Source organism: Ursus arctos, unplaced genomic scaffold (assembly GCF_023065955.2).
Source record: "Ursus arctos isolate Adak ecotype North America unplaced genomic scaffold, UrsArc2.0 scaffold_36, whole genome shotgun sequence".
Lineage (NCBI taxonomy): Eukaryota > Metazoa > Chordata > Mammalia > Carnivora > Ursidae > Ursus > Ursus arctos.
Window position 1 is genome coordinate 16,632,597 of NW_026623050.1, and position 14,848 is coordinate 16,647,444.

Sequence of the window (14,848 nt, forward strand, 5' to 3'; positions counted from 1 at the left end):
GGTGCACAATATGGTCGTTCAACCAGTTTATACATTATGCTGTGCTCACCACAAGTATAGGGCTATCTGTCACCATACAGTGCTATTATAATACCACTGACTGTATTCCTTATACTGTACCTTTCATCCTTGTGACTTATTCATTCCGTAACTGGAAGCCAGTATCCCCCATTCCCCTTCATTATTCTTCTTTAAACATAACTGAAGTCAAAAGGCATTGCCAAAGATGGCAAACCTATTGTCTATTCAAAATGGGAAGTAGCCAGAGTAAGCTCTTAGGTAGTGAGGAGGAAGCCACCTTCAGTTCTGAATTTACAGGACTCACACTGGGGCACCTGGCTGGCTCAGTTGGTGGAGCATGGGACTCTTGACCTTGGGGTTGTGAGTTCAAGACCCATGTTGCGTGTAGAGGTTACTTAAAAATAAAATCTTCAGAAGAATAAAAAAATTTTTAAAATGCAATCTTCAAAAAAAAAATGACTCACACATCTGTGGCCAGGTTCAAGAGTGATGAGTGCTAGAAATATGGAAACTAATGGAATAATTGGTACCAAACATTTAAAATCACTTGCCTGTATGGACCTGTTTTGTGCCTGAGCCTTATGGTCCATTGATCCCATTGCCTTTCCCCTGTCCTTTGCCCCTCTGATGTCCTCACTTATCTCACTTACCCAGCTTAAATACTGGAGTCACTGCAAGAGAGAAACAATCTTTATAACAGAGAGATCTGCCTGTAACCCAATGATCACAATTAACATCGCTAATAGTGGAACAACCTTCTTCGTCTCTTGATGTGATGCAATATGAAATGCCTAGTACTACCAAGGAAGTATCATGACAAAAGAATTTAACCTGAATGAAACTGAGCCTTCAGACGTAATTTTCAGTTTATAAGAAATACAGGGAATAGAGGAATATGTTAAGTGACACCATAATGTAACGAGAGAAATTCGGAAATGTGGAACATCTTATAAGATAACAGACCTGGTCTCTTCAAAAGGTCAGTGTCATGTGGTGCAGGGAATGGGAGGACTGCTCTTTCAACTTTCCTGTTCCTTTGAACATTTTCTTAATAGAAAGTTAGGAAAAAACCATTTTATTGTCCGTCGTTAAAATCATTCTCTTTCATGCATTCTCAACTCCCTTGACCCTCTCCTTGCTTTGTCACAGTTGCCTGGTAAAACGTCACTTCTGGGTAAATCCAACTCTTAGCTTACTCTCTCTGCTTGCCCCTGGCAGCTGAATGCGGCTGGGAAAAAAACCCACACATGCACATGTTCGTACACACACACACACACACACACACACACACACACACGTCCCAGTTAAATTCAAGTGGGCCCTTGGTGCAGCTGACAATTCTACATTTCCCCAAGTCCATTCACTCTCACTGTTCTAGTTGACTATTATATCCAGCCTTCTCTCTCTTTAAATATTCTACTTCCTCAGTCTCAGCTAAAGACTTTATTCCCTATTTTACTGAGGAAAAAGAAGCAGCTAGAATCTCTGCGAGCTCCAACTATTGGGATCCGTGCTCATATATTCAAACTACCCAAACTTACTGTGGATGAACTTCCAAGTCCCTATGCAAGACCAACTCCACTTGTCACCTGGACCCCCTTTACCTCTCACCTGGCACACCACTTTCTCTTCCATCAACAATTTTGCTCTGTAATTCTCCACTGCCATCTCAACACACATGTTGTAATTTCTCCTAACTTAACCAAGACTCCTTGGACCACACATCCCTTTCTATTTCTTTGTTCCATTTCTCTGCTGCCTTTACGACAAACTCCTTTGGAACAGTTCTCTACACCTGCTGCCTACAATTCTCTCCCCTTATTCTATACTATCGTCAGACTTTTGCCTTCACCACTCCACTGAAACTGCTCTTTTCAAGGTCACCCATGACCTCCCTGTTGCTAAATGCAACAGTCAAATCTCTCGTTCACCAGGCACTATCTGGCATGGTTGACAATTCCATCCTCCCTGATATGCGCTCATCACCTGGCTTTCAGACAGCCACACTCTTCTTGTTCTCCCTTATCTGGCTGTCCTTATCAGCCTCCTTTTCTAGTTTCTGACTATGGTGGTGGTGGTGGGGGGGTTGTCTAAAGACTCAGACCTTCCTTCACAACATCCCACTCAGCTGTCTACTAGGCGTGTCAAGTCAAAATATCCCAAATGGAATCCTGATTTCTCCCCATCCCAAACTTGCTCCACTTATCTGAGGTAATGATACCTTCATTTTTCTAGGTATTCAAGGCAAAAACTATGCTATCACCTTGATTCTTACACCCAACATCAAATCTCTTAGCACCTTACTGGCTTTGCCTTCAAAATATACCTAGAATTTCACCTCTCATCTTACAACCTCTACTGCTGTCACGTGGACCAGCCATCATCTCTTGCCTGACTGCTCTCTGTGCACTCACCCTTGTCCCTTTAGCACCTATTCTCAAAGAACGTGGGTAGAATGGGGTAGAGTGTGGGTAGAGAAGCTGGGAATGTGCTGAAACAGGAAGGACTCAGATATGTCATTTTTCTCCTCAAACTCTTCAAAGGCTTCTCATCTCATGCAGGGTAAAATTCAGAGTTGTTACAATGGCCGACATAGTCCAACGTGATTGGGTATCCTAATACCTCTCTAATGTCATCTCCACTATTCTTCCCGTAGCCACACTGGTATCTTTGGTGTTCCTTGAACATTTCAGACAGGCTCCCACCTCAGTGCCTTTGTACTTGCTCTTCCTTTCGTCTGGAATGCTTTTCCTCTACATCTCTGCATGACTCATTCCCTCACTTCCTTTAGGTCTTTATTCAAATACTGTGTTCTCAACTAGGCCTGCCTCAACTGCCTATTTATAGCTGCACTTCCATCCTTGCAACTAGCCCTCCCCACTTTAGTTTCCTATATAGCTCATATCTACCTGATGGTAGTGTGAGCAACCATCGTGGTGGGACTGTCCCAGTTTTAGCATTAAAAGTCCCACATCCTGGGAAACACCCTAGTCCCAGGAATACCAAGACAGTTGGTCACCCTACTCGTGTACTATTTACTCATCTATTGTTGGTATATTAACAATACAATATATTACTCTATGAGGGTAGGGATATTTGGCTGATTTGCTCACAATACCCAGGGTACATAGTTAAGTCCTCAATAAATGTTTATTTAATGAATGAAGGGAGAGCCAATAATGATTATATGATAGGATCATCCAGTGCTTAGTATATAGTAAATTCTCAATAAATGTATGTTGAAAGAATACACGAGTGCATTCCCTATAAATGTACACATGATTAAGACAAAAATACAAATATAATCCTAATTAGTATGTTAATTACTAACAGGTTTGCAAATATAACCCTAATTAGCATGTTAATTGCTAACTCCCCTTTATGGACGCTACCCATATTCTTTTTTTTTTTTGGTATTCATTACAAAAACTAATATAGACACACAACATATAGTGTCATGCACAGCATCTGTAGACCCTCTTTAATTAAGAGCTCACCTGCTTGGGGAACTGTGCATACTTTATCTACCAAGGACAAGATGAACTTTCCCCCAGAACTCCGAGCTGCTCAGACAACATCCTGGCAGCACTCGGGCCTGAATCTCCCCATGAAATTCTGCAAATTCCTTCCCTGCCACCCCGACTTTGGGACTATGCTGGTAGGAAAAGTTGGACCATAATCTGTACTCAGTTGTAATGACTACAGATCTCAAACTTTTCAAAAGAAAAAAACCTGGCAAACTATTCAACTAAACATAAAAAGCTTTCTGAGGTCCAATGGGGTATTTTCAAGAGGCACGGGTAGTTCTGGAAGGGACCTGAAGAGCAGGCAAGGGAAAGAGATGGGGACAAACATGTCCTATTCCCTCAGGGAGCTCAGCCCTTAACAACAAAATTGAGCGGCTCGGAGGCAATTAAGGAGAACACAAAGACTCCAACCAGTGAAAAGCCTGTGAGAACAGGACGAGGAGAGAACTGGGAGAGCTGGGGGAAGGGCAGGATGGGTTGTGTGCTCATCTTGAGCATGAATCAGCACCTGAATTGGTCGCTGAGGTCACTTTCTTAATGCAGACAGCACAGTGGTCAGATGCCACCCTGCACTGTCACAAGGATCCTATTTCAGAAATGGCTTTGGGCTTCCAGGATTGGATCCGGGGATCCACGTATGTAGTATCTGTTCTGGTCCTCTGGTCCTTTGTCCCATTCTTCACTCCGGTTCTTGTCTTATACTACCATCACTTGAGCTAGACTGAGGGTAAGATGATAGACAGAAGCACTCCAACCCTGCTTAGCTGCTCCCCTCACCCCAAGGCAAAGCCCCCTGGTGCCAGAAGCTGCTCTCCTGTCTCAGGCTCTGCAGCATATTGGCATTACTTGGGGAGCTCTGCACACACCTGATGCCTGGGTCCCACCCCCAGAGATTCTGAAAGCTGGGGTGTGGCTGGGGCATTGTTTTTTTTTTTGTTTTTTTTTTTTTTAAGATTTTATTTATTTATTCGACAGAGATAGAGACAGCCAGCAAGAGAGGGAACACAAGCAGGGGGAGCGGGAGAGGAAGAAGCAGGCTCCCGGCAGAGGAGCCTGATGTGGGGCTCGATCCCATAACGCCGGGACCACACCCTGAGCCGAAGGCAGATGCTTAACCACTGTGCCACCCAGGCACCCCGGCATTGGGGTTTTTAAAAGCTCCGTGGGTGACTTTAACGTGCAGCCAGGGTGAGAACCTCCGCTTTAGATCCTGAGCTGTAGGTGGAGATCCTTTTGGATAACCATCCTGCGGGTCACTTCCCCTGTCTGCTGAGGAGGGCTGGAAGGCACCTCGCCATGCCGCTATGTCGGTGGTTGAAAGAACAGTGGCAAATGTCCCAAGCCCCCAAGCCCTTGTGTCATCAGTCCCAGGACATTTTGAGACTATAGACCATTGCCAGAGTGAGTAAAGTATTGATTTTTAAAATGAGTACTTATCGGGGCACCTGGGTGGCTCAGTCGTTAAGTGTCTGCCTTCGGCTCAGGGCGTGATCCCGGAGTCCTGGGATCGAGCCCCACATCAGGCTCCTCTGCTGGGAGCCTGTTTCTTCCTCTTCCACTCCCCCTGCTTGTGTTCCCTCTCTCACTGGCTGTCTCTCTCTCTCTGTCAAATAAATAAATAAAATCTTTAAAATATAAAATAAAATAAAATGAGTACTTATCAAGTTCACCTAAATCTGGCTGACCAGAGTAGCCCAAGAGAAGTAAAATCCAAGGGTAATTATTGGTCCCCCACTCCCTTCTATCAGTTATTTGGTTCAAAGAACTGGGCTTTGAGATTACCATGATATTTTATGAAATGATGTGTATAATCTTGGCTTGAAAGAAATCAGTGTAGCTTCTAGAAATGCTTCATTTGCCTCTGGGTAATAGTCCATGTATCTGGACAAAAAATTCTAACGCATCAGTAAAACCCTCGTTGGTCTTTGTTTGTGGGTAGAGCCCTGTCAGGGAATATAAAAACTCATTAATGACACAATGTTGGCATATAACATTATTAAATATCCAGTAAAGACAGCTGAAAGTCCAGTGAAATGTGCTCTCTTTGAAATTCTCCATTTTCTATGATCAATAAATAAGAAAACTAGTATTTCACAAAGCTAGTTCTGTACAGTCGATGCCTGTTTGATTAATCCTGGATGAATTCAATCTGCTAAACTTATCCAGAAAATGTAACAAATCATTGTTTTGAACAGGCAATACTCCTGGTTTATTAAAGATCACTCAGCTGAGACACCTGCCCACAGTCATAAATAGAATAGGAGCATAGGAATGGCATCTTTTTCTACCGTTTTGGTTTTTTTTCAAAGATTTTATTTATTTATTTGACAGAGAAAGAGACAGCAGGCAAGAAAGGGGACACAAGCAGGAGGATAGGAGAGGAAGAAGCAGGCTCCCAGCAGAGCAGGGAGCCTGATGCGGGGCTTGACCCCAGGACCCTGGGATCACGCCCCGAGCCGAAGGCAGACGCCCAACGACTGAGCCACCCAGGTGCCCCTTATCCAGAAAATGTAACAAATCATTGTTTCGAACAGGCAATACTCCTGGTTTATTTAAGATCACTCAGCTGAGACACCTGCCCACAGTCATAAATAGGAGCATAGGAATGTCATCTACCGTTTACCCTTCTAGAGGGGCTAGGAGCCTGCACATTAGCAAATTGGTGCAGATTACTTTCTCTCAGGTATTTTGTTTTGTTTTGTTTTAACTGCTTGCTTATAGGAATAAGACCAAAATCTTAGGAAAGCAGGAAAGATAATGCCTCTCCCTAAAGTATGTTTTGTCAAACCCAAATCCTTTGGATTGTAAGTTTCCATTCACTGCTCAGAGAAATTTCAAATAGTTTCCCAGCTTTCTAGAGTTTCCTTTTCTATGTACCTCTGGGTTTAGGCAAAACCCAATTACTCCACTTGTCTGCAGGGTTAGATTTTTACCTGGGAATTGCTCACCTTCATTTGAGTAGTGAAAACACAGTCTTAGCAACAAAAGCATCAAGATATCAAAATGAGTTTGTTTGTTACTTAATAGAAAAAAACACAGCCTTGGTTTAAAAAAAAAAAATCTGTCTCCGATTATTAACAGACTCACTTGCTAATAATGAGTGTTTCCTCCCCACATATCCAGACTCTGATGAATTCTCCATACATCTTGTTGTAGTAGTTGCAGGCACTGCCAATGCCCATCCACAGGAACCTGCAGTGGGAAATGAGGGGCCCAATCCCCATACAATAGCCGGGACCTAGGAGAGTCATCAGACCACAGTCAGCATTTTAGCAAACACCAAAAAAGAGCAACTGCTTTATGTTATTGCTGTTTGTGTTTTCTTTCTTTTTTTTTTTTTTTAAAGATTTTATTTATTTATTCGACAGGATAGAGACAGCCAGCGAGAGAGGGAACACAAGCAGGGGGAGTGAGAGAGGAAGAAGCAGGCTCCTAGCGGAGGAGCCTGATGTGGGGCTCGATCCCATAACGCCAGGATCACGCCCTGAGCCGAAGGCAGACGCTTAACCTCTGTGCCACCCAGGTGCCCCATGTTTGTGTTCTTTTCTATCTAACAGGTCTTTTAGATAGATATACCTGATGTATACCTGTGAATCACGAAAAAAAAAAAAAAAACACGAACAAGCTTAACATGAAAAAAACAGTAGTTCCGTGTCTGTACCACAGTAGTTCCATTTGGTCTCAATCATTTCAGTCTGAACAAACCAGGGTCTGTGTCTGCTGTTTTCTTGCCATGTTGAACAGTGTCGGTGAGTTTTAAATACAAGTCAATCAGTCCATCTAGTTACAAGCATGGAAACCAGGACGTGTGACAAGCTGACAGATCTGTTTGGCTGCCTAGTTTTGTCTGAAAACTTTTGGTTTGCATGCCCCAGCTGACGGAATGGGCAGATTAGAATTAGGTTGTAGTTTTGGTATAATCTTTTTAAGGGAGAGACATGGTCTACAAAGATAATGTCCAAACAAAGAATATCATTTTTTTTCCTTCAAAAAGGACACAGTTTAAGAGAAGAATCCTAAGGTAAATCTCATTAGGCCAAAAAAAAAAAAAAAAAAAAAAATACAGCTAAGCATTGAGGAATTAGGCAATGAGTCCGATCAGTGTCTGGACTAGAATTTGGATTCAGTGATGTGGTTTTTACTCTACAGCAGTGACAGCTCATATCCTTGCTTAGATAAAAAACGGGGGAATTTACTATTGCTTAGACCAGAGAACAAACTTGGTAGCTTGATTTTACTGGTGGTGGGAAAAAGTTAGACAAAAACTTCTTGGAATGGTTTTAGGAGTTTTCCTGTGAAGTAGTGGCTTTTTTTACATCAAACCTTTCTCCTTTAATTCCATTCCAGTAGTAAAATAGGAAGCCAACATACACAGCTGTTTGAAACAGTGTTCTCACTCCAGGGGCAAGCACCGTGTAAATAAATCTAGATAATCTAAGCGTTTGCTTAAATCATTTAAATTGGATGTTAAGTCCCAAATTCAGCAAATAAGATTAGTCCTTTGTAATAGCTGGATTAATGGGAATAAGACTGTCAGGTTTTTTTCTTTAAAATGAAGGTCTTTGGGACACCTTGGTGGCTTAGTCGTTGAACATCTGCCTTCGGCTCAGGTCATGATCCCAGGGTCCTGGGATTGAGTTCAGCATCGGGCCCCTCACTTGGTGGGGAGTCTTCTTCTCCCTCTGCCTGACACTTCCCCTGCTTGTGCTCACTCTCTCTCTCTGACAAATAAATAAAATCTTTAACGTGAAGGTCTTTGGTAATATCTATAGAACCAAAACATTTTCAAAGGGTTCTTCTTAATCTTCTGATTGTTCTGCTAACACTGTATTGTAAGTAGATGACTGACTTTATGTTAAATAATTTCATTACGTTCTTTAAAAGATTGAAACAAGCAAATTTCAATATGTATTTCCTTAAAAGGTCATCAGATATACAGATCTCTAATCAATTAAAATGTACATAGTAACAAACTACTTTGTTGGGTATTTACAGCTTGAAACGTTGTAGATGCCTAATAAATGTTTCCTGGTGAATTTTTTAAAGTCATTAGATATGTGTGTATAATATAAAGGATGGAGTTTTAAATATCATCCTCATTTAGAGTATTTCAGGTTGTATTTACATTTTGGTAAAATGGAAAAATATTGTTGTATCATGTACATTTAGTCCATGGGAGGTCAGACATCCGGCTATTTGGAAATAGACTCACTCAACAAACGTTTACTTTGCTTAATATGTTAGGCCTATGAGGAGTGAAGACATACAAATGAAAGGCTTCACTCTTCATTTTTTTTTTTTTTTAAAGATTTTATTTATTCGACAGAGATAGAGACAGCCAGCGAGAGTGGGAACACAAGCAGGGGGAGTGGGAGAGGAAGAAGCAGGCTCATAGCGGAGGAGCCTGATGTGGGGCTCGATCCCATAACGCCAGGATCACGCCCTGAGCCGAAGGCAGACGCTTAACCGCTGTGCCACCCAGGCGCCCCTTCACTCTTCATTTTTTATCTAACAGTTTGGTGCCATGTAGAAAGTCTTAATATTGGGGAACCACCATTCAAGTTTAAAATATGTCAGTGCAGATCTCTATCCACTGAAAAAGGGAAATGATGATGAACTTTGCTCAGGTTGAAAACCTGAGTGTTCTAAACAGAAGAGAATCCAAGTCTGGGGTCCCTAGTGATCAATCATGTGTCAGCTTAATTCATCCAACAAACACTTACTGAGACCCTACTAGGTTTAGACACTAGCTACGAGTCAGAGACTGGAGATGGAGTGATAAGCATAACTAGGTTCCCATCAGAGTCCTGGGCAGGAAAGGAGAGTAAAGGGCGGGGGGAGAAAGTACAATATTGAAATATTATAACACAATGTGATCCTTTCATTTTCATGTATATCTTATACCCTCCAGCTGAGAAAAGAATGTCCTAGGAGGGGAGAAACTTTGTAGAATATTTGGGAATACTCTGGTTGCATCCGCATTAAGCTGCTCTCTGCCTCTCAGATTTGGGAATGCTGATCTGGGCCTGCAGCGGTCACGGGAGCCTCTTCCACACCCTAAGAGGAGCCACGGATACTACACTGCATTTTTTGCAGAAACAGCCTCCCGGAAGCCAACAGCTGGGACCTCTCACCCACTGGCCTAATCAAGAAGCCGTTGCATTCCATGCTAGGTGTACACCCTAGAGAAACCTGTGCACAGGAAGGCTCATAGCAGCACTGTTCACAATAGTCCCAACCTGGAGACACCCACACATCCACCAACAGTAGCGGCAGTAATTAAACCACGAGATGTTTGTGCTCCTGCATACCGTATGAGCTGTAGCAGCGAGTCACCACATGGACGAAGCTTACAAACACAACATTGAGCAAAAGAAGCAATAGAGAAGAAGTACTGTAGGACCCGATTGCTAAAACAATTAAAACCAGGCAAAATTAATCTGTATTGTTCAGGGATATGAAATTAGGTGGCAAAACTATAAAAAGCAAGGGAGTGATTATCACAAAATAGAAGAATGTTTACCGCTGGAGGCGAGAGAGGGGTATGATTGAAAAGGCACACGAGAAGTTTCTGGGATGCTGCTAACATCCTGTTTCTGGTCCTGTACTGTGATGACATATTTATTTGTGCACTTTTCTGTGAAGTCATTTTTTAATGGGAGAAAGGGGAATGTGCAGCCATGTCCTTTCCCCAGTGCCCCCCTCTGGGGACGTGGTGCCCAGGGCAGAGAGAGGCTCTGGGGGAGTGAACCCATGTGCAAGGTTGAGGATGGCTTAAGAGACTTAGCTCTGAGTCCCAGTTTCATCCCTTACTAGCTGTGCACCATCGACCCTCTTTAAGCTCAGTTTCTTCATTTGCAAAATAGGCATAAACACATCTACCTCACGAGAGTGCTAGGAAGATCACAAGAGAAAAGAATGTGAAACTGCTTTGTAAATTGTAACTAACTTAAGGACTTTCAAATCAGTACACCTTTTTAACTCCCCTTGGCATTCCCTGACCCTGAGCTTCCCCCAAACCTTTAAACCAAGAACCCAGAGAACCAGTGATTTGAGGAAACTGGCAAAAGGAGTTCAGAAGTATTGGTCAGGAGGAACCCCCCCAACAAAGCCAATTTTCTCACCGTAACTGCCCCAACTGGGCACCATGGGACATTAGTCTGTGCCACAAGAGGGTTCTGACCAGAGCTCACATTTTCAAAGGGAAAGCATGGAACGAGAAGCTACCTGGCTAGCAAAATGATCACCAACCTAGGATTTAGGAATTCCTGGTTGCCCCCCCTGCCCCCCACTCCCACTTCCTTTCAAGCTGAGGCGCTGACAAGACATTTCCTTTCTCTGGGTTTGAACCCCTCACCTGTAAAAGGAAGGGTTTGAACTCTGCGGTTTCCTATATTTGTCATAAGGGTTTGCTTGGGTAAGGCAGTTCACCTCTCTGGGGCTCAGTTTCCCCTTCCATCAAGTGAAGGGATTGGGCTCATATCTATGGCTCTCAATCCCGACTGCTAATGAAAAATCACCTGGGGAAGATTTTTTTATTTTCTATTTTATTTTATTTTTTATTTGGGGTGAGGGGGCGGTACAGAGGGAGAGAGAGAATCCTAAGCAGGCTCCAAGCTTAGCATGGTGCCCAGTGAGGGCTAGGTGAGCTCAATCCCACAACCCTGGGATCATGAACTGAGCCAAAATCAAGAGTCTGACCCTCAACTGACTGAACCACCCAGGCGCCCCAGATTTTTTTTTTTTTAAATATCAACGTGCAGGCCCTGCTCCAGACATGGCTGAGAACCACAGTACTATTAGTGTATGACAGCATGATGTTCCCAGTGCAGGAGTGGTGGACAGAGTCACCTAGGCTCCTGATCCAAAGCTTCAGGGCTGCCAGTTCTTGTGCTTGCCTTCCTGTAGGCTGATCTCCTTTTTCAAAGGTCCAAGGGACTTCTTCTAACACTTGCAACATAAACATCTGGGGGGACTTGTTAAAAAATACTCTTCACCTCACCCACCATTCATGGATCCTGACCTGGGAGCCCACTGTGGGAGAAGAAATCCAGTGAGGAAGGGGCTGTAGTGGGAAGGAACTCAAGTTAAAGGCCATGGAAGGGTCTTCCCTCAGACTCCTCGGGGAGTAGAGGACATTAACCGAGCGCTCTGCTTACGTGGACATTAAAGCAACCTAAAATACCAGGCTGAATCAGATAGACAGGACAGACAGTTCTCTGGAAAATTTTGGAAGAATCCAGACACAGGGCATTTTGCACCAGCTTCACATTCCTACCCTACATCACTCTATGATGAGGCCCACTACACTTGGAAGTGCATAGTGACTGTGCTCTTGAAGTAAAGCCTTATTGGGTATCTCATGGGAATGGGGATAGATGCCTGCCATGAAGAATTTTCACTGAAAACAAAAGAAATCATTGGATATTTCTGATAATTCTGAATTAATCTGATAGTGTGGAGTGGTAGGGGTTTCTATTGGAATTATCTGGATGATTATATGGTACTCTACTTTTGATTAATCCACAGACCTTGTTGAAGATTCTATCAGGGTCTGATGTTCCAAGGGAACCATAGCGGTCCCCATTTTTCTTCCACTTCCCAGGTCCCAGCCAGCCCTTATGGTGGCACCACCATCACACCTACCCCCAAGAATAAGAGAAAATGAAGAGTGGGATGAAGAGAGGAAATAAGCTCAAGAAAGGAAGAGGGCAGAGCACATGGATGAGGCAAAGCAGGAGGGAGGAGGAGAGGAGTATAGAAGGCATTCCGGGTGTGCCTGGCTGGCTCAGTCGGTGGAGCACATGACTCTTGATCTCAGGATTGTGAACTCAAGCGCCACATTGGATGTAGAGATCACTTACAAATAAAATCTTAAAAAAAAAAAAAAAGGCATTCCAGAGACATTTTTACCTTCAGAGCAACATTGGAATGAATTTGAATAATTAAAAAAAAATGCCTGGTTTACCTTGCTTCACCCCATCTCAAACTTACTTTTTTCTTTTCTTTTCTTTTCTTTTTTTCAAACTTACTTTGAAGGATACTTGTGCCAAGTCTACTTTCCTAAAGCAAAGCACAGACTGGAAGGGATTATCTAAGATATTTTTTGAAATGCTTTCATTTGAAATGTGCAGATAATTGGCATAAAATTTTTCACCTGAGTTTTTATTTGCTAACACTGCCATGGACTTCAGCCATTTCCCCATGTTTGCTCTTTGCCCTTTTGCAAAATTTTCTTTACCCTTGTGGACTGAAAGCAATCTCCTTAGTTACAGAATGAAATGACTGACTTACCTGGTATTGAGGACGTGTCTTCGTAATTCCAAACCAAAAGAAGAAAGCCAGTGAGCAGCAGGATTGGCATGGTGGCCACAGGCATGACTTCGGGCATCATGCTGGTGATGTTATAATGCATTGGGTTCAGCATTTTCAAAACCATCTTTTGTTCCTTGATCTCAAGAGAAACAACTTAAAGTCCTGTGGAAATCAGAGGAGCCAAAAAAAAAAAAAATTAGAGAATCCTCCGAAGGGTACATCCAAGAGTCCCGTTGCTTCAGAGGATGCTGTAGTGCAGAAGTCAGCATTTGTTTTATAATGTGATTGGACACCTAGACAAGACAAACTTGTGGTTACAAGTCAAAACAAGCAGGCCAAAGGAGATCTTTTGGCTTGAAGTGCAGCATTTCTGACCTTGGTAGAGTCTCACGTTCGTTTAGACGCTTGGTTTGATAGAACCTTATCATCTTGCCCTTGAGTGGGTAGAGTGGCTGAATTCCCAATTGAGAATCAAATTTCTTACCAAAATACAAGAAAACGAAGCTCATTCCAGAGGTGGAGCCATTCTGGACTTCATCAGCAGATATTGCTCAGGCAATCTTTTTCTCTTGACACCAAATCAATTTTTGAAAAAGTAATCCCTAACCCCCTTCCTTGCTCAAAATTACTTCCCCCCCCCCCCCAAGAGTAAGCTTCTCTAGCAAGAATAGTTGCTTGGGCATTGTTGAGGGATCCTCAGAGCCTCCTACTGGGTTCTGTGTTGAATTCAGTGTGACTCACTCAGAACGATCTTTCTCTATTGGCTTTAATAAGACTTAAAATCTCTTGTACCACAGGCTAGATGAAGCAGTGCCCATGGGGGCCAGTGTCAGAGGTAGTAGGAGAGAAGAATGAGAAAGGGAGAATCAAGGGAGAGGAGAAAGAGGAGGAATGGGGAAGGAGGAAGGAAAGAAAGGACAGAAAGAGTAGAATGCCGCCAGCGATAGGCTCAGGTGCCACTCATGCCTTGCCCACAGCAGCTAACCTCTTGTGCAAGACAGTTTTCAGTTTCATTTGCTGGTTCTGTCGTGTTTCTCAACAATGTCATGTTGAGTCTGTCTTTTCAGTAAGATTTTCTAAGACCAATACTCACAGAGGAGAGTTTCAGGGACGGTGGTTTGTTGAAGAGACCTAGACTGAATAAACTTGCATAGCAAGCCAAGAGCGACCATTCAGTGTGGTCCTGGTGCCAGAAGACTGCTCCGAGGATTACCCTCCCTTGGAAAGCGACCTGAGTTCGAAGGACTTGTAATACCTCTGAAACAGATTTTGGCAGGATTTTATCCAAGGATAGTTCTAGATCCTTAACCAGAGCTTCTAAATGGATTTCGGATACTCTGTGAACTCCCTGAAATGCTGCATAATGTGTTGTATCTGCTCACCTGAAAGGAAAGGGAAAAGAACTTCCGTCAGATTCTTAAAGAGTATGTAATTACATTTCTCCCCTGATCTATATGAGATCTTAAATATCCAGTTAAAAACCCATTTCTGGCAATTAGAGAAATTTTGTAATATAGTTGTATTTATTCAGTTGCTTGATTCATATTATTGATTCATTGTATTGCACCATTTAAATAATTATAAACAGTTAAGTGCAAGGCATTGAAAATGCCTGCATATGTGTTGGGCAGTTTGGTTTTTCTTAAATATATATAAGATGAGGCTGAAAAGTCAGCAACATGTCTGTTACCGTCCAGTTCCTTTGTTAATGAGTAGCTGCTCTGAACAGGTTGAATTTTAGGTATTGAACTTCCATTGTGGAATTTTTTACATCATTGTGAATAAGCTCCCTGTGACTTTATGACAGCCAGGACCCTCAAGGTTTCTGTTGTTATTGACGAGACCTGAACCCAATGTTAAAAGTGTAAGTGAAGCGGGGCTCAGTTGGTTAAGCGTCTGCCTTCGGCTCAGGTCATGATCCCAGGGTCCTGGGATCAAATCCCACATTGGGCTCCCTGCTCAGTGGGGAACCTGCCTCTCTCTCT

General features: G+C 43.0%; 1 protein-coding gene across 1 annotated transcript in view; it reads right to left on the minus strand.

Moving 5' to 3' along the window:
• Positions 1 to 14,232, minus strand: part of LOC113269623 (aromatase) — a 37,578-nt gene extending 23,346 nt beyond the window's left edge. The window contains exons 1-3 of the mRNA XM_026518473.4: positions 13,957 to 14,232; positions 12,843 to 13,025; positions 6,636 to 6,786 (exon numbers count right to left, since the gene is read on the minus strand). Of these exons, the coding sequence (XP_026374258.1) occupies positions 6,636 to 6,786; positions 12,843 to 12,987 (296 nt within the window). The 5' untranslated portion in view covers positions 12,988 to 13,025; positions 13,957 to 14,232. The remainder of the gene's footprint in view (positions 1 to 6,635; positions 6,787 to 12,842; positions 13,026 to 13,956) is intronic.
• Positions 14,233 to 14,848: the final 616 nt, after the last annotated feature.